Source organism: Marmota flaviventris, chromosome 1 (assembly GCF_047511675.1).
Source record: "Marmota flaviventris isolate mMarFla1 chromosome 1, mMarFla1.hap1, whole genome shotgun sequence".
Classification (NCBI taxonomy): domain Eukaryota; kingdom Metazoa; phylum Chordata; class Mammalia; order Rodentia; family Sciuridae; genus Marmota; species Marmota flaviventris.
In genome coordinates, this window is record NC_092498.1 from 16,056,706 (window position 1) to 16,076,011 (window position 19,306).

At 45.8% G+C, this 19,306-nt stretch overlaps 1 protein-coding gene across 1 annotated transcript in view; it reads left to right on the top strand.

Moving 5' to 3' along the window:
* The window catches only part of Kiaa1549 (KIAA1549 ortholog), a 138,768-nt gene that overhangs the window by 90,495 nt on the left and 28,967 nt on the right, over nt 1–19,306 (top strand). Inside the window, exons 11-15 of the mRNA XM_027952212.2 lie at nt 3,260–3,456; nt 5,495–5,610; nt 11,250–11,455; nt 12,634–12,857; nt 13,867–14,020. Of these exons, the coding sequence (XP_027808013.2) occupies nt 3,260–3,456; nt 5,495–5,610; nt 11,250–11,455; nt 12,634–12,857; nt 13,867–14,020 (897 nt within the window). The remainder of the gene's footprint in view (nt 1–3,259; nt 3,457–5,494; nt 5,611–11,249; nt 11,456–12,633; nt 12,858–13,866; nt 14,021–19,306) is intronic.

Here is a 19,306-nt window from a genome sequence, read left to right on the forward strand (position 1 = left end):
TGATGGCTGCTAAGTACATTATTTATGAATCCAAACATGTTGCTGTGTAGTTAATCTAAATGAGCACACAGGCATGTCAAACAAGCAGGGAGGGATCACAAGGCACAGTGAACAAGAGACTTGCACTGGTGAGCTGAACACAGTATCCACTAGTTATTTGAAAGAAGTTAATGAAAATTTAAACTGCAAGTCTGAATAAACGCTCGGGAAGGTACACAGCCCTATCTTAGCTCTATTAATTTTTTTTTAAAGTTTGAAATTGTAATTTTGATCTTTCAGACATGAATGTGGAAATTTTCACTCCTTTGTCTTTTGATGCAAAACACAGCATTAGGACCCGGAAAGCCCGTGCACAGGTGCTGGGAGCTCTTTAGTTGCTGAGGACCGTGAGCTGTGGCCAGCATGCACCCCAGGGCGCCTCCGTATTTCCCTGCAGAAGGTTGAATAGATCTTGACCGTCCTCTTCTGAGCTAGACACATAAAACACAGGGCGTGGCCATGAGCTTGTCCCTGGGACAAAATGAGACAGTGCCTTAGGAGTTCTTCCTGCTGTCCTTTTGGTTCTCATTGATTCCTCCACTGGAGGGAGGCATCTTTGATGGTTGGGAGGTGCTAGAGGTGACGTTGTTAAATAGAAGCAACCTGCGGCCCCCTCTGCAGAATGTCTGAATTCAGAGCATCCTGGACATGGATTGATGATCCTGTTTCTTGTCTGCATTTCTCCCTTAAAGAAATACGTACAATACGGGGATGAGGCAGCCGTGCCACAGGTTTATTGTGCTTCAGTGAAAGGGATCTGCCAAGCACCCTGTTGTCTTTTCATTTGATGTCCTCACCTCTACACAGAGCACCCCAGGAAGGTTAGAGGCAGGGGTGTCTCCTGTAAGGTAGGAGAAAAGAGAATCCTGCTCCTAGGAAAACGTTTGTCCACCCCAGGGGTCCCCCGGTAGACCAAGTCAAGACTGCTGTGCTAACCCAGTTTCCTGGATGAGGAAAATAATTTATGGGGGTGGAGGAGGTTGTGGAGTGGTAGGTCTGGGTTCATGGTTTGCAAAGCAGTGCTCCTGAGCCTAGGCGTGTGGTGCCCAGGGCCTGTCTTGTAACAGGATCTTATTAATTATAGAATGTAGGCTGTCAGTCTTTGCGCCTTTTGTTTCCAAGCAACTCTTTGTAAACTCTCTTTACAGTAAGTTTTGTCACCCTCTGCTGGCAGAAATCATTATTGCAGACCGCTTTCTTTCTACCGTTGATCCTAGATTTCTAGCATTAGAAGGCGCGCATGCATGCTTGTAATCCCAGCCACTCCAGAGGCTGAGACAGGAGGGTCACAAGTTGCAGGTTGGCCTCAGCGATTTAGTAAGACTACAGCAACTTAGCAGGACCCTGTCTCAAAATAAAAACAAGAACAGGGAATGTAGCTCTCTAGCAAAGTGTCCCTGAGTTCAACCCCCAGGAACCCAAACAAATAAACAAACAAACAAACAAAAAAGGGGGGGGGGAAGACATTAGGTGACACCCCTAAGCCACTGGTGTGCTTAAAGTTAACACAAATATGACAAAACTTTTTGCTTCTACTTGTAGTATATTGTCTAAAATCACTCCAGAGACTTGGACGGTTGTTTGACTGCTAGGACTATCTGCAGGTGTGGATAGTCTGCCCTGGAGGACTTTGGTTTTCCCGTGGTGTTCCTGCTGAGGACACTGCTCAGGGTGACTCTTCTGGCAGTTTATTTCCCTATAATCCTGGTGGCTCTTTGAGTATCATGAAAATAGGGTCATCAAAAATGGTGCCCTGGGCCTAGGGGTGCGACTCAGTGGTAGAGCTCTTGCCTAGCTTGCCCGAGGCTAAATTCCATCTGCAGCCCTGAAAAAGAAAGCGTCTCTGGGTACCTCAGATATCTCCTACCTCATCACAGGCCCAGAAACTGAGGCCCGGATCTGAGGTGTGGGCTCATGGGTCTGTTGTAGGTTTTGGATCGGTTGTTATCATATGCCTGGGGGGGGGTGCCCCTGCCCCCACCGGTGTGAGTGTGGACTCTTCCTGAAGACCCCGTCCTCCTTCAGCTTTGTGCTCCCATTAAGTCTGTCGACCATTCCTTTCTAGAGATTCTTTACTCTTTGGCTTCGATTCCACTGAACTTTCCAAATTCTTCTCTTTTCCGGAAGCCACCTTCTGTTTTCTTGCCTGTTTCCTTCTCTCTTGTTAGCCGCACACTAGGAGATGTTCTCCAACACTGTATCTGTAGAGCCTGGATTCATTTTGAAAGGCCCCAGCTCCCCTGCATGCCACCTCCGGACAGGTGGCGTTCAGCCTTCCCTCTCAGCCCACGGGTCCCTAAGCCACTGCCCTCTGTCTCCAGCTGCACCGAGCTGCTTTCCTCTGGGACCTTTCCTTCCATCTCCACTTAGCCTGTTTGAGGCGCGTCGTTTTATGCCCTCCGTCGTCATTCCCGCAGGACTCGCCGCTTGCCCCTGCCGTTTGGGATGCCCTGTCCGAAACTTCCGGCCATCGCTGGTCTGTTTGCTCTCCCTTTGTCTCTTGTGTCCTTCTGGTTTCCATCTCCTTCCTTCTGCATCCTGCTGCTACCTAGCCCTTCCCATTTTCTTGGCAAAGATTTTGGCTCAAGCCTTTGTGGTCTCATGCACGTGGCATCACGGGGCCCTCTTGCTGTTCCCTTGGGTCCTGTCTGCTTGGATCTTAGAACATTTAGTGGTCTCCTGATTGCCCAGGAGCTGGCGCTTGGGGATGTGTGTGCGCAGGTTGCCTTCTCTCCTTCTCCCCCGCTTCTACATCCCGGCCCCTCTAGAGCAGCTGATGTGACCTCTTTGGGCCTCAGGATTCTCTGGCCCTGACATAATCAGGAACATGTTCTTTGTAGTTTTGCCTGTCCTCAGGGCCTGCCTTAAGTCCCTCTTTCCCTATAAAGAGTGTGTCACCTTGTCTCTCTCTCGCTAGTCCACTGTGACAAGGGGGCAGGTGCTGTGTTGGAATGGCTTTTCTATTACGGTCTAGCTATTTAATCCTTGTACTCTTGTTTAATCCTTTGCTGGCATCTGTCACAAATTCTAGGAATAAACAGAACCTTGTACACAGTCAATGTCATAGAGACGCTTGTTGGGTTGGGTCGGTGGCATGGGTGGCACAGTCTTGGGTTGGAGTTGTGCTCGTCTTGTCAAGCCCTCGTAACCTCTCTTCACAGTGCTCAGATTTCACAGTAACCACCTTGTTTGTGTGTCTGCCTGTGTGTGTGTGTTTTAGCTGCAGATCCCTAGCGTGAAGGGCTTCGATTTTGCTAAGCAGCATCTGGGTCAGCACAATAAAGATGACATCTTGATTATTCATGAGCCAGCACCACTGCCAGGACCTGTGAAGGACCACACCACGCCCTCTGAAAATGGAGACGTGCCAAGCCCCAAGTCAAAGATCCCTGCCAAGAACGTCCGCCACAGAGGAAGGTTATTATTGGGCTTTCTGGATTGTTCTTTGTTGCAGAGCGTGTTTCTGTTCTCAGGTTGTCCATTGCCAGTCTCAGCAGGGCTGAGGGTGAGTATCGCCCAGTGTCTGAAGCCTCGGATCCTGATGACTTGCCCAGAGGCACACACAGACTTGGGAGTGCTCTCGCCTGCTCCGCAGGGTTACCAAAGGAGGCTGTGCAATTATTTCCTCAAGTTATTCAAGGTTAGGAATCACCACCTGTGACACTTTGGCAGTAGTGGCCTCAGATTGGATTAGGGACAGGCCAACTCCAGCGTGTCTGTTCTAGGTGAGCGTGGGAGGCGGTCTGGTGATCATAAGCAAAGGATGGATACAAAGCTCAAAGCGCACAGCCCACCTACATGCTTGGCCAGCGCAGGCTTCTTTGCTCTTCCATCACCGCTTTGTCTACAGGTGACCCTCATCACGTCCTCCAGTGAGTTTTGCTTTTCTCCAGCTTCCCACGCTGTCACCTTTGTTAGCACAATGCACAGGACTCTCCACAGCCTCCCAGCTCACCATTCCTATTTCCGATACTTCCTATCAATCAATCAATCAATCAATAAAGCATATGGAGCATTACTTAATTTTCCAAACTACCAGTAAGTCCATGGCTGCCCTCTGATCCTGTGAGATTGGCTGGAGTCATGTAACAGGAGACCAAGTTCACACTCAGGTTTTATGGGACTGACTTGAGGTCATAGCACCACCAGGATTTGGCTACTGACGCCTCAGATTACCAGCCGGCCTCTGAGCTTCGGACTGTAACTCTCAGTTAGCTGTGGGGAGTGAAAACGTGTGTGGCCACACCAACATTCAAAACAATGCCATCATTTCCATCTGATCAGAAAACCCACCCCAGGTGTCTGACCTGGTTATAAGAATGTAACGGATGTAAGTGCATGATCTTTGTGAAAGAAAATGAATTATGCAGAGACATGCTACTTGCTTAATTATTTTCCAGGCTAAGAATGAATTGAATTATTAAAAATGATTTAATATACTAGTAAAGCTTGGCAGGATATTTTTTTTCTCCCCAGTAGCCTCCTCATAAACTTCTAGTCCTATCATCTCAGTTGTGTTTTATAGCCATGGATTCAAACTACTGTGAATCAAAAATACTCAGGAAAAAAATACTCAGGAAAAAATACTGCATCTGTATTGAACTTGTACAGGCTTTCCTTTCATATCATCATTTCCCCCCCCCCAAAATCTAGTATGACAACTATTTATATAGCATTTACATTGTAAGAGGGATTATGGGTAACTTAGGATGTGCATAGGTTTGATATGGATTTGTGTCATTTGATGTCAAGGACTTGAGTACCATGGATTTTGGTGTCCGTGGGGATTCTATAAGCAACGCCCCATGATACTGAGGGGTGAGTGTATACCTTAGCATCCCTCAGGGCACCAGAATGTCTTGACACTTCATGTTGTGGTAGAAGCCAGGGAGCCCGCAGTGTGCTAACTGGTTAAGGATTTTCCCAGCCTGGGGCAGCCTGGGTGCTGTGATGCCCTTGATGTTTGTATTTAGAACCAATCTCAGTAGCGCTTGTCATCCTGCTGTTGTGAGTTTAGGAGTCTTACATAATCTAGAGTCAACTGAGGCAGCTGCAGAACTATCCTGGCCTCCTAGGGATTCTCAGTGGACCTCCCAGTGGACCCTAAACCAGGCCCAAACCCCAGATGCTCTTTGATCCAACTTGTGTTAGACCCAGATTGCCTGTCTAGAACTGACCCGGGGCCAGGAGCTAGTCGTAGGCCTCAGTAGCTGTGGGACTGTCCTCCACTGTGGCACTTATTTCCAGCCTTTGTTGAATTGCAACCTCCAAGCCAGTTAGTAAGCTTTTCCCTCGTCTTCAGCACATGGTGACTGAATAGTGTTGTCCCGGTCCTTGGACGGTTTCCTCTCTCCCGCTTTTGCCTGGAAGCCTGATTTCCATGACTGAATTAATGTGACCTTTTTCTTTTGTTCCTTCTTGCTTCTGATGTTTGCAATTTGTTTTGTGCCTGCAGAGTCTCCCCCTCGGATGCCGACTCCACCGTCAGCGAGGAGTCCAGTGAGAGGGATGTGGGGGACAAGACGCCAGCAGCGGTCCACGAGAGCAAGGCCCACAGAGCCCCACAGAGCGGTCCGTGACTCTCCTCCTCCTCCATGTTACAGGGAGTCGTGAGGTTCCCGCAGGCCAGGGTGTGACCCTACTTCAAAGGATGAACCTTTAAAAAAGACCCGTGAAATGGGGTGCAGTTCTCAGCATTAATTGTCACCTCTGAACATTACAGGGGTGTCTGCTTTGAGGCAAGGGAGGCAATTTTCCTGCCTGAAGGACAAGAAGGAGGAACTACACAGAAATCATAGTCAAAAAAGTGTCCCCAGAATTCAGTGACTTTCTTAGGATTCAAGGATTTCACAGCTGTCCCTGTCTGTTCCGTTTGTCCGGTGCCTCGACCTTTTGTATGATCAGACTCCGTTTTAGTGTCCCTGCATTGGGAGTCAGATAGAGCTTTAGAGACCAGGGATGGAGTGAATTTCCCTCCCCTTCCAAGGGGCAGTGCCATGAGACTCATGCCTGTCTGAACCTGTGCCCAGAGGCCTTCCCAGCCATGAGAGCCGTTTTTGGAATGATGGCAAGGCAGCTTGACTTTACTTTAATTGATTCTGTTAAATACATGTGCCCATTCAGCTTCTGTCTTGCCTGGAGATTTATTTTTATTTTATTGTTGTGTTTCAATGATGCAGACATGATTGGGAAGCCTCAGGCTACTATTTTCAATAGTAATTTTTATATTTTTAAAAATCACATGTTTTTCTGTATGAAAGTGCAGCACAGAGTGATCTGCATTGGTAGATGAACAGATTCTGGACGGAAGGCCAAGGGCCTCTGCTATCTCTGATATGTCTGTGACTTTGCAGGTCCCTTAGGCCCTGAGGCTCCTGTGGGACTAAAGCAGCCAATCCTTGAGATGCCTGTCAGCTGGTTTTCGTATAATGTTAAAGAAATACCCCCTCAGAATAAGGGAAGAGATTTTTTTCCTTTGGATTCCATTTTACAGACTCTTAAAAATTATTTAGCACCATGGTAACATGTGCTGTATTTCAGAAAGGATTAAAATCTAGTTTTGATTCTGTGAAAGAAACATTTGGGGGGAGAAATCAAAGAGCTCTAGATTTCCTCAATTTCTGTTGATTGCTTACCTCAGGAAATCTTGCTATTAGTTCCTGCACTTAACTCCTTCCAAGAGTGTCACAACCAGTGAATTCTATAAGAATCAGACACCACTCTCAGCATGCATTACGAATCCAAGTGGAGAGCACTTCAGCTGGGGGACAGGGAGCTGGCTGGATGGAGGGGGTGGATCAGATGTCCCTGTGAGCAGCAGATGCTCAGATGCTGCTGCCATAGTTGGAAGGGACACCAGTCTGTGCATTATTTTCATGCTTTAGAAAGATGGTTTTCTCACTACCAATAGAAATTCACTTTAAAAACTTTGTTTCTCCTTGAAAGGCATCATAAGATAGCTTTCTACAGAGGTATTTTCTTGCTTGCATAGAATTTTGTTAACTAAGTTGGACACAGTGGTGCACACCTGTTATCCCAGTGACTTGGGAGGCTGAGGCAGGAGGATCACAAGTTCAAAGCCAACTTCAGCGACTTAGTGAAGCACTTAGCAACTCAGTGACACCCTGTCTCTAAAAAAAATATTTTAAAAATGGCTGGGGTTGTGACCCACTGGTTAAGTGCCCCTAGATTCATAGATTCAATCCCTGGTACTGGAAAAAAGAATGAAAGAAAGAAAGAAATTTGTTAAATATAAAAAAGAGTCTGAGCTGATATCATAGCTTTTTAATTATCTTATATGTCACATAAAAATCTTCTTTTTGTAAGTCAAATGAAATTAAAAAGTAATGAAGGTGGGAGGTTGTTTGAGAACTGCTGTCCTGGGACCAGTGTTGCCTCTGACCCCTGTTAGTGCAATATCCACTGGCTCTCTTTAGGCTTCTTGGCAAGGCTTTTGATGGCTGTCCCAAGTCATCTGGCATTTTGAGGCCCAACTTGCAGTGAAGCTCAGAGAAGACCTCTTTGGTTTTGGTAAATTTGAGTTGTGCTTTATTTCCTGTGCAGCTGTTTGGAAGGGGACTGCCGTGCAGGGACCCTTCAGAGATGACGTACAGGCAGATCTGCAGTTAAGATCAGCCGTATCATTAGCACGGAGGCCACCTTTATTGAGGGTGTGAAGGTGCAGGAGGTATTGTGCACTCTGTACAGGAGACAGCAGCTATTCTCAGGGTGTGGTCAGGGCTGCAGTCCTGTGTCCCTGCCTGACTAGTTTCTCTCTCTGCCCCTTTATTGTCAGGATTATATTAAGTAGATAACGACTATGAAATGATGAGTGGTTTTTTTTTTTTTATGCTGTTCTTATTAGGTTGCATCTGTGTAAGTGTGTGACTTTTAAGTAGCCATAGCTTTATTATTTAAATTCCGCAAACTCCAAGTTTTGGAATCTTATGTGGGAACAAAGCCAATATTTACTCTTGCACATGCTAATGAGTTCACCAAGCAAATTAATCGTCTTTACCAGATCAACTACATATAACATGGAGATTTTTTGAGTAGTATCAGAGTGCCCATTTATGAAATGATGGAGATCATATAGTTCTCCTCTTGTCACTAAGCAGATCCCCAGAGGCCTCTTCAAGGAAACATCCTGTCAACTCACTTGGTCATGCATGCAACAGGGCTTGCTGGGTGCTGGGGTATAGTGGAAAAGGTGAGATAAGCGTGATCACACTTGGTGGTGTGTGCCTGAGGGTCACCAGCAGTAGTAAGGGTGCAGTGTACATGTGTTTATCTGTAGATAGTGGAATAGTATTTCCAAACAAATCGCTGGTGCTTCAGCATTTCGGTAATGCCCTTTCCTCTCTCATTCTGCTTGGATGACCTTATCCTATGTGATCCAGGATTGTGCTTTTTCTCTTTTTGTCTTAAAAATGCAGAAATTTATTTTTTCTTTCCTTTAAAAATTATAAATGTATATAACTTTAATTATAATATGATGTTTAATATTTGCATACACTGTAGGATGGTAAGATTTATTTCACATTTACCTTTTTACTTTGTGGTGAGAATACTTAAAATCTAATCTTGTAACAATTTTCAGATATACAGCATATTGTTATTAATTTTAGTCACCATAATATACTATCTGTCTAGTTGAATTTCTATCATTTAAAAAAAAAACAACAACTACTAATGTTGGAAGAAAAGGACGTTTTAATCCAGAGTCCTTACTGTGTGGGTCCCCTCAGGCTGAAAGCCACATAGCATTATTCTCTTATGTGTTCACTGTACTCCCCATGGGTCATATTATCCAGGGAGTTTGTTTTTTTAATTTGTGTAATGCATAGCAAACAACTTTTTTTATACATAATTTAAAAAACACTTTTCGGCCATTTGAAGGGCTGGGTCCCAGCTGGGGAAGCTGGAGGGTTCTCTCTACTTCCCACTCTGTTCTCCTGCACAGTCCCTCAGCTCGGCCTGTGCATCCTGTGCTCCTCTGGTTGCAGGTGGTGAGTGACAAAGCAAGGATCTCCAAGTGCAGTGGGGAGGGGAGGGCTGGGACCCTGTGCAGGAGCCCAGTCACAGGCTGCAGCACGCATGGAACCTGGGCAGGGAGCACAGAACAAAGGGGAGAGGCCTTTTCTTTCTGTCACCTTTGCTTGAGGCTCAAAGGCAGCTCCGAGCTCTCTACCACCCTAGGGGAGAGAGATCTCACCTTTGGGTATCAATAGCTTAAGGGGCTACCCTTTGTTGCTTTAGAAGTTTGGGTCAGCAAGGTTAGAATGTCTGGCAAAGTAATCCTCTCCTTTCAGGCAGTATGCCTGCAACTGAAGTGGCTGCTACTGGATGAAAGGAGGTACAAACTGTTGGGCTGCCTGAAGGTGTGCAGTAAGGAAAGAATGCCCGAGAACAGCTGGGGTCCAGAGAGCTGGGCCTTCTCACCAAGAGACACTGCTCACTCGGAGGTGTAGGAAGGATTTCTAATTGCTTGGCATAACCCGTGAATACAATTCAAATTGAGAGAAAGTACAAAAATCTCTCTACCACCGATGTACATTCCTTATGTAATCATCTTCTATTTCTCACTGCTTTGCTCTTGATCTTTTTTTACACTTGGAGAAACCTCTAGATTTTTCACTTTTGCTTGAGGTTTCAAACCTTAGGCTTAAAAAAAACACAAAAAACACAGTCTCCCTGCTCTCATGCCTTCTTCTGGCCATTTATTTTTAAAGCAGTGTCTGAATTTCAAGAGGTGAGCCTGGCCTGTTAGAGGGAGGGCATCAGTTGATCTTAGTGTCATTAGCCAGCTCTTCCCATCTACTCAGCTCCTCTTTCTCTTTCTTTCTCTCCCTTTTCTTTTTGAAACTTGAAAATTTATTGGGATTATTCTTACTACAGAAAATTCTCATTACAGAAAATATAAGAAAGGCACCCATTTTTACCAAGATCCAGTCTCTTTAAATGTTTTTTTCTTTTTTTAAACACTTAAATTTCTTCAATTTCACAGATTCTTTTTGTAAAAGTTATTGTAGTAAAATATCATAGTATAAAATTTACCCTTTTAGCGTTTTTTTTTTTTTTTTTTTTTTTTGGTACCAGGGATTGAACTCAGGTGCACTCAACCACTGAGCCACACCCCCAGCCCTTTCTAAAATATTTTATTTAGAGACAGGGTCTCATTGAGTTGCTTAAGGGCCTTGCTAAATTGCTGAGGCTGGCTTTGACCTCACCTCCCTGCCTCAGCCTCCCAAGCTGCTGGGATTACAGACATATACCGCCATGCCTGGCACCCTATTAGCCATTTTTAAGTGCTTTTTAATCTCTCTTCTTTTGATTTCCTATGTGCAGCAGGTTTTTCTTCTCAAGCATCTTCAACTTTTCTTATCAAGATGGGAAAGACAGACAATTTTTAATAGTATATACCTGAGCGTTCACAGTCCCCTTGTCTTTTATTTTCTCAATTGCGTAGTCAGCCCTCTGTATCCGTGGGTTCCACATTCAACCAACCATAGATGGAAAATATTTTTTAAAAAATTACATCTGTATTAAGCATGTAGAGACTCTTATTATTAGTAGTAATAATGATAGAGTAGAGCAAATATTTACACAGCACTTACATTGTATTATGTATTTTAGGTAATGTAGAGATCATTTAAAGTATACGGGAGGATGTACATAGATTCGATGCAAACACTCTGCCATTTTATGGAAGGGACTTGAGTGTTTGCAGATTCTGATATCTACAGAGGTCCTGGGACTGATACCCTGTTGGTACTCACTTAATATCACTCTAGGAAGCTTCTTCCTATGTCAGCTCAGAACTGCTATAAATGCTTTTTTCCTAGAAGGTCTGTAAACTGCTTTTTGACCTGCTGAGCAACTTGAGAATCCTTCTATCCTCCCCCACCCTTTTTTTTTTTTAACTGAAGATTTGAACCACATTTAGACAAAACAGAGTTATTTTTTTACACAGTATAATAATGATTTTATCACATCTTTCCTAAGAGTCTGTAATTTTTAGTGAAACTGAAAGAGACAATGTTTAACCCATATCATTTAAGTTCAAATAGAGAAATTTTAAGTATGCCACCATCAGCATGGGGACATAGTTTTAGTCAGAGGACCTGTCTGAGGATTGTTTCAGGCAGGGTCCATAATTTTGAGTGTGCTATTTCTTAAGGTGACTTTGTTTTTCTTTCTTTCTGTGCTAGGTCCCCCCTTGCCCAGTTCAGGGAATGAGCAGCATTCCTCTGCCTCCATCTTTGAGCATGTGGACAGGATTTCGCGCTCCTCAGAGGCCAGCCGGCGGGTTCCCAACAAGATCCAGCTGATTGCCATGCAGCCCATTCCAGCACCCCCAGTCCAGCACCCCATCCTGGCTGACCGAGTGGCAGAAACCAACAAAATCAACAAAGAGGTATTATGAACACCCCCTCCCTATTTTCTTTCTTTTTTTGGGGGGGAGGGTACTAGAGATTGAACCTTGGGGTACTCTACCTCTGAGCTACATCCTCAACCCCTTTTTATTTATGTATTTTGAGACAAGGCCTTACTAATTTGCTGAAGAGGGGCTGGTCTTGGTCTTGAACTTGAGATCCTCCTGCCCCATCTTCCCGAGCAGCTGAGATTACAAGCGTGTACCACCTTGCCCAGCCACTCTAGCACTTTTAAAATTTTGTTTTGAAACAAGGTCTAACTAAGCTGCCCAGACTGGCCTCTCTAACTTAGAATCCTTCTGCCTCACCCATCTGAGTAGCTGGGATTACAGGTATGCACCATCCGGCTAATACCGCCCCCCCTTTTAAGCATATTAATAAAAAAATACATTCTGATTTTTGTCAATGCTTTAAAAAGAGTGAAAGATACAGTGTCAAAAGGTCACAAAGGCTTGAGCTGCTGACAACTGTGCTTAATTTAAAACATGCTTATTTTTTAAAGATCAGATGCTGGTCAGGGACACTCTTAGACACATTGGCAGATGTGCAGAAGGGAGTAACCCAGGAACCCTGAGACTGCTGCCCCCAGAAAATCCTGCTTTGGCTCTGGGTCAGGTCCCACATGGCCACTGATGACGTTGCTATTTTTGAGGATGTTACTCTTTGTGAGGAGGGGATCATACCTCAGGGAATGTGTTTCCCTAAGCTGGGTAATTATCCATAAATGGATATTCTACAGTATAATGCACATACTTCCTTGAATGTCAGTTTTACTTTAAGAATCTCTAAAGTAGTGATAATATTGAGTATGGAAAATATTTATTATGTTCTCAGGGCATATCCTAACTTTTGATCAGACAAGTGTGGGCTCAAGAGTTGTCACAAGCTGATTTCCAAGGTTTGGGCATTTCCCCTGCTTTGGGTAGAGGACGCCACTGCCCCTCCTTCCTGCAGGTGGATCTCATTTATTTTCCCCCAGCCTCCTTCAGAGTGTTGGGTCTCACCATCACTCTGTCACCTCCCTTAGCGCCTGCCTGGAGCCCATAGACAGCAAGTCCAGGGTTGGGGAGAGCATGGCATGCCTAAAAGGCCAGGTGGATAGCATGTCCAGAGACCTCTGAGAACACCCATCTGCCGCCCCCCTGCCACCCCTGCTCAGATTCAGACGGCGCTGCGGCACAAGTCCGAGATCGAGCACCATCGCAATAAGATCCGGCTGCGCGCCAAGCGCCGCGGCCACTACGAGTTCCCGGTGGTGGACGACCTGTCCTCGGGTGACACCAAGGAACGGCACCGCGTGTACCGCAGGGCACAGATGCAGATCGACAAGATTCTGGACCCCACGGCCAGCGTGCCTTCGGTGTTCATAGAGCCCAGGAAGAGGTGGGCCTGGGCCCTGCCTGGGAGGTGGGGGTGGGCGTGGGGACTTGCTCTAAGAGCATGGGCAGGTGGGATGCCCCTCTGTGTTGTAGGGTCCAGGACAAAAGGCCCTGTCCATTTTTTCATGAAAGTTCCTGAGAATGAGTTGAGGAGGGTTGTGCCAGGAGGGCTATTTCTGCTTCTGGGAAGGCCGAGGTCAGCCTGGGGCGCTTCATGCCGAAGGCTGCGGTGGGTTTTCTCCTCTGCATCTCCGGTTGCCTCTGCACGGATCCTCTGGGTTTAAGAACGCACACAAAACTGAGCTCCAGCAGCCTCTTCCATGGCCTCCCTGGCCCTTCCTCCCCTCCCCTCCCCTCCCCTCCGGTACTGCTGTCGAGCTGTCCAGGTGGATCTCACTTATTTTCCCACAGCCTCCTGCAGAGCGTTGGGTCTCACCTTCCCCTGGTCTTCCCAACTCTGCCCCTTGGCTCACATATGTTCTTGAAGTACGGCTCTCATTTGTGTCTTCCTGTGCCCAGTGTGAGTCGGGTTTTGTCGCCTGCCTTGTGGAATCTGTCTGGAGCGCTTGGCTTGCCTCTCCGTGCAGCTCCTCCCGTTGTCCCGTAGATGGCCCCTCATGCTCCCTCAGATCTTCACCTGCCTCCCGTTTCTGGCCTTGGTTGATTGGATGCTGTTTCTGTGCCTCCCATTTGCTTCCCATGGCCCTGCCCAGCCTCAGATCCCACTCTTCAAGATCTGCTTCAGGCCCCGGTAGCTGATGGTGGTATTAAGCTCCCCCCGACCTCTCCCTTTTCTGAACCATCTGTGTCACTAGATAGTGTCCTGATTACATGATTGTTGGTAGGTCAGCTCTGCAGGGCCCAGACTGGGGCTGCCATGTTGTCTGTCTCCTCGAGCCTCTTACTGTGGTTAGCACATAGTAGGCCCTCAGAAGATACTTAGTGTATGGAGGGGGTAACTTAGCGGCAGGAGGCTTATTTCCTATGAAGATGATTTCTGTTTATTCTGGCAGCTCACGAATAAAACGCTCTCCTAAGCCACGCCGGAAACACCAGGTCAACGGATGCCCTGCTGATGCGGAGAAGGACAGGCTCATCACCACAGACAGCGATGGCACCTACAAACGGCCTCCCGGCGTGCACAACTCAGCCTACATTGGATGCCCAGTGCGTAATGCCGAACTCTCTGGAAATGGGGTGGGGCTCAAGGAAAAGACCCTGATAGGAAAGGATGATGAACAGTGCTGGCTGCTGCCCCATGGGACATCGATGTTGGGGCCAGCAGGGCCCTGAAGTACATGGTTGGGGCTAGGCCACTCCTGTCATGTCAACCTGGGGCTGCTGGGTAATATCCCTGAAAAACTAGCCCTGTCCTCAGGCTTCAGAATGGGAGCTGGTTGAGGTTAATTGGGAGGGGGTGGGGAAGGTGTCCAGGTTTGTCTTCCCCTCCACTCCCTGTGAGTTTTTTTTTGGTTTCTTGGTGACAGGGTTGTGCTCCCCTTCTGCTCCCAGAGTGCTAAGAAGATGGTGTATTTATTGAGCCTTTGCTGATTTCAGTATCCCATATTCAAAATGTTGGGGACATTTTCAGATTTTGGAATTTTTTAGGTTTTGGAATATTTGCATGGACTTTGCTGGTTCAATATCTCTAATCTGAGAATCCAAAGTCTGCAATGCCCCCAAATCCCAAACTGAGCATCAGGGCAGAACTCACTAAGTTACAGATTCTAGTACATTTCATATTTATGAATTATGGATGTTCAACCTTTATATATATTTCTTGTTTTTGTTTTTGTAGTGCTGGGGATTAGGGTCAAAGCCAGGGCCCCACATGTGCTAGGCAAGCGTTCTGCCCCTGAGCTACATCCCAGGACTTTTTTTTTTTTTTTTTTTAATTTTGAGACAGGGTTTCACTGACTTGCTGAGGCTGGCTTCAAACTTATAATCCTCCTGCCTCAGCCTCCTGAGTAACTGAGGATTACTGGTGTGTGCCACCTCACACCAGTAGTGTATGCATTTCTTATTTTTATGGGAGAATGAACTTAGAAATTAAGAAACGAAGAAGTAAACACTTTTTTTTTCCAGTGCTTTATTCACTCAAATTACTGAAAGAGGCACAGAGTTGCTCGAAGTGTTGGAGGCAGACATTGCTAGCATTAAGACACATGCACACAGGCTCCATTGAGTAGGACAGCCGTCCTCCCTGAGGGGCTATGAGAAGTACAGACACAAGAGGGGGACAGCCAGACACAGCTGACTCTGGCAGTGCCGGGAAACACAATGGCCTCAGCCTGGTGCCAGGGAGCAGCCCTGCCGTGTTGCCCCAGGCCCTGTCCTCCTTCTGCAGGCCAAAGGACAGAGCCATCCTTGTTTAGAGAATGGTTAGCAAAAGGCTTGTCCTTGGGGAAGGCATTTGTGATTGTACATGACCGGTCTAGATACTTATGCAACCAGCCATTTCTTGAAGTTTCTATTTTTTTCTCCTAAATTGTACAAATAATGCTGACCCTCAATAGAATACCACAAATGTATGAGAACTGTACTGTCATGGAGCCCAAGTGTAATTGAACCCTGATCCCCTGAAAGAAATGGATTTTCTTTGGAAACTTACTATGTTTCTGGTGTCCTTTAAGTCGACTGACTATGGCCTTCATAACCTCCTCATGAGGATCCTGCGATTTTACAGTTGGAAGGTCTGTAAATTGGACCACTCTCCTCCTCAATGGGATTGAGTCCCCTGGTCTCTGGGTCTTTCTGGATGCTGCACTCCTCAGGAGCCATCGCTGGGCCTTCTTGCAGCAGATGATGCTCTTGTGTTGCAGAGGGGTTTTGGAAAGTGTCTGGACGCCAGTGGTGTTCGACTTCACTGTCCCCTGGGGATCCAAGATTGCCAGCCACCTGGAACTTTTGTCGGTCTGAAGCAGGGACTTCCTGAGGTGTGGAACTGACCACAGAAGAAGCAGGGGCATTCCTCCTTCCCCTCCACTTCCCTGGGCAGCCTGGGGTGCTTGGCCCCCACAGGAGGGCCTTGCTCCCCTGCCCTTCTGAGTTCCTCTTCTCTTGATCTCTTCATTCACCTTCATTGACCCCAAATGAAGCTTCCATCATGATGGTCTGGACCCTCCTTTTAATTAAATAAGTAAAATTTTTTGAAACAGCTTCTCTTTTTATGTTGCCCAGGCTGGCTTCAGACTCCTGGGCTCATGCAGTTCTCTTGCTCCGGCTCCCAAGGAACTGGGATGTCACACGTTCTTGCCATCACATCTGGCTTGGACCCTCCCTTTCTTCTTCATTTTTTTTCCTTCACAGAATGCGCAGAGGTTCCTCCTGGAGCTGGTGGAGAGAACACCAGCCTGGAAACCACAGCTCGCCTGTATCCCTGAGGCTCCTCTTTCAAAATTCCCCAAAGGAAACTCTTCTTCCTCAGATGAGCTTACTTTTCACTTTCTCTCCCTAAAAATCCTGAAATGCATCCTTAGGAAGACATTTCCTCTCTCAGAACTCACCTTTTCTTAGGTAGCTTTTCATCCTCAAAACCATACAGGTCCTCCATGGCTTCGGGTGATCTTGACTTTTCCACTTTCCCTTCAAAATATCTTCCCTTGAGGTCTCTCTTCTCCTAAAACTGGAGAAATAAATACCCCTCACTCCCTGTAACTAGGGCTGCCAGTGTAGTCCAGGCCTGGTGGACTGTGGCCCTCAGGCCAAATCCAGCCAGATGCGTACTTTAGGAGGTGCAGTAAAGTTTTATTGGAAGACAGCCACACCTGTTTGTCTGTGTGCTATCTGTGGATCCTTTTCAGAGTTGAAGAGTTGTGATAGACTCTGTGACCTGCAAACCCTAACACACTTATTATCTGGCTTTATTGAAAATGTTTGCCATGGCCGGATGTGGTGCCACTTACCTCTAGTCCCAGCTACTCAAAAGGCTGAGGCAGGAGGATCACTTGAGCCCAGGGGTTTGAGGCCAGCCTGGGTAACATAAAAATGTTACCCCATCTCATAAAAAGAAGAAAAAAATACTTCTTGGCCCCTGATGTTATTTATCATCCAAACTAGACGCTTTGGGTAAAAGGGAATGCTGTTAATCATTAAACTGGGGCAAGAGGGGTAAACCAAGGTTGTCTTGAATAAAACAGGGTGTCTGATCACACTTAGAATAGCCTACCAAAGATTGCAAAATAGGAACCCAAATCCATCATCTTTGAAGTCTAAAGGTGAACAGGTTGGCGTGTAGTTCTGAAGAAGGATAGAGAAATGTGTATCTGCTCAAAGGGAACAACATTGCACCTTAATACAATTATCAAACCAGGATTCAGGGAAATGGAATTTGGATTCTGACTTAGGGATTCTGGGTGAGCCTCCACTTGTGTAGGCCCCAGCTTTTCATCTCCTAGGGAATGTCTCCATATGAATCACTGTGCTAGGGGCTGGGGTATAGAAAAACGAATGCGCCCTCTTGGCTTTCCAGTTCTGAAAACGTGAGGAAACAGCTAGGTGACCAAGGAAGAGAAGCTCCAGCGTCATGGCTCTGTGACTCTTGGCCTTCTCAGGAGGATTCACAGGGCTTTCTAAAAGTCCAACAAGAACAATTTTAGAAGAGGAAATTTTTATTTTGGGGCTCACAGTTTCAGAGGTGACTACTCTGTTGGTCTGGGCTGGAGAGGAGGCTGGACATCGTGATGGACCAGTGTGGAGGAGCTGTGAGTGTGGACCTTCACCCACCTCATAAGGAAAAGAACACAGTTCCCTCCAGTGGTAGATCCATCATAAACCAGAAGCCCCTTTTAGAGCCTTACTTAGAATCCCTAGTAGAGCCTTTATGGAGATATTGTAGTTTAAGAGAAACAGATGAGACCAGGCATGTAAGGGGCAGAATGAGGTCATCGATGGAACTTTCTGGAGAGAAGAGCATCTGCTCCATCTCAAGGGGGCCGGAGCTCTCAACAGTAGTTGGTTGTTTCTGTGTGAGTCTGAATCCAGAAACTAGAGCATTCACATGAAGTTTTCAGATTTTTATAATATTATATATTTTCATAAAGACAGTAAGGCCAAGCAGAGCAGGTCTGAGGGCCATTTGTGGGTTTGCCAACTTGTAGTTCAGTTTTCTGTGTTTTGGAGTTAAGCAGTGGCTGTCCTTTGTGCTGGTAGGAATGACCTGTGATCTTCCATGGGACAGAGCTTTATCATTAGGAAGCAGTATCCAGACAGCTGGCCAAGCTTAAAGGTGTGTGTGGAGTAGAGCTTTTCCTTGTCATGGGATCACTGACCCAGACAGACATGGGAGTGTCTTCCTTGGCTCCTCAGTAGGGTGATCCAGCCCACCCAGGTGGCGCGACCCATCCATCATGAGCAAGGCACTCTAGGTGAAGGTGGACCCTCTTCTGCACGGCCTCAGGGGCACACCCTCTTCTCTCTCGATGCATCTGCCAAACCATGATGTTTGGACTTGGGAGCCTCTGAGACCTTTGGTTTCCTGTTTTGTCTCTTACAATTTATGCAGTGTCTTCTATGACCATGTTTTGCTCATAATGCAATATTGAGAAATAAGTTAGTTTCAAAAAATCTTAATTGTTGCCTGGATTCCTGCCTCTTAACTAAGGGTATAGAACATAATTTAAACCTTTCTTAATGACTCATGTTATCCAGAGATGTCTCCAGTTTAAAGACAAATGGCTTCTAAATAATTATTTAATTATTGCTATTTTACAAATAGTTATAATAGGTATTATAATTGTTTTTATGCACATGAACATAGTTTTAAAATGGTGGTGACTTGACCTTTTTTAGGGAATATATAGAGCAATTTTTTCTTTCTGCTGCACTTTTTGTTTTCTATCCTTATGGAAGATTGACTATGTTTTTTGAGAATATATGCTAATTGTTTTTAAAATTTTTATTCATGCATTACAATTATACATAATAATAGGATTTATTGTTACATGTTCAAACATGCATATGACATAATTGGGTGAATTTCATTCTCCAGTACCTCCCCTTGACCTCTCCTCCTTCCTCTCTCTGGTCCTCTTCTTCTATTCCCTGGTCTACCTTCTATTTTCATGAGATCCCCACTCTTTTCCCCCCTCTAGCTTCCACATATGAGAAAAAAATACGACCCTTGACTTTCGGAGTCTTGCTTATTTCACTTCATGTAATGCTCTTCAGATCCATCCAATTTCCTGCAAATGACATGATTTCATCCTTTATGGCTGATTAAACCTCCATTGTGTAAATATGCTACATTTTCTTTATCCTTGTATCTATCAGTGGACATCTAGGCAGGTTCAGTAACTTGGCTCTTGTGGATTGTGCTGCTGTGAACATAGGTCTACAGGTATTGCTATAATATGCTGACTTTTCATTCTTTGGTATGAATACCAAAGATTGGTATAGCCGGGTTATATGGTGGTTCCATTCCTAGTCTTTTAAGAAATCTCCAATCTCTGATTT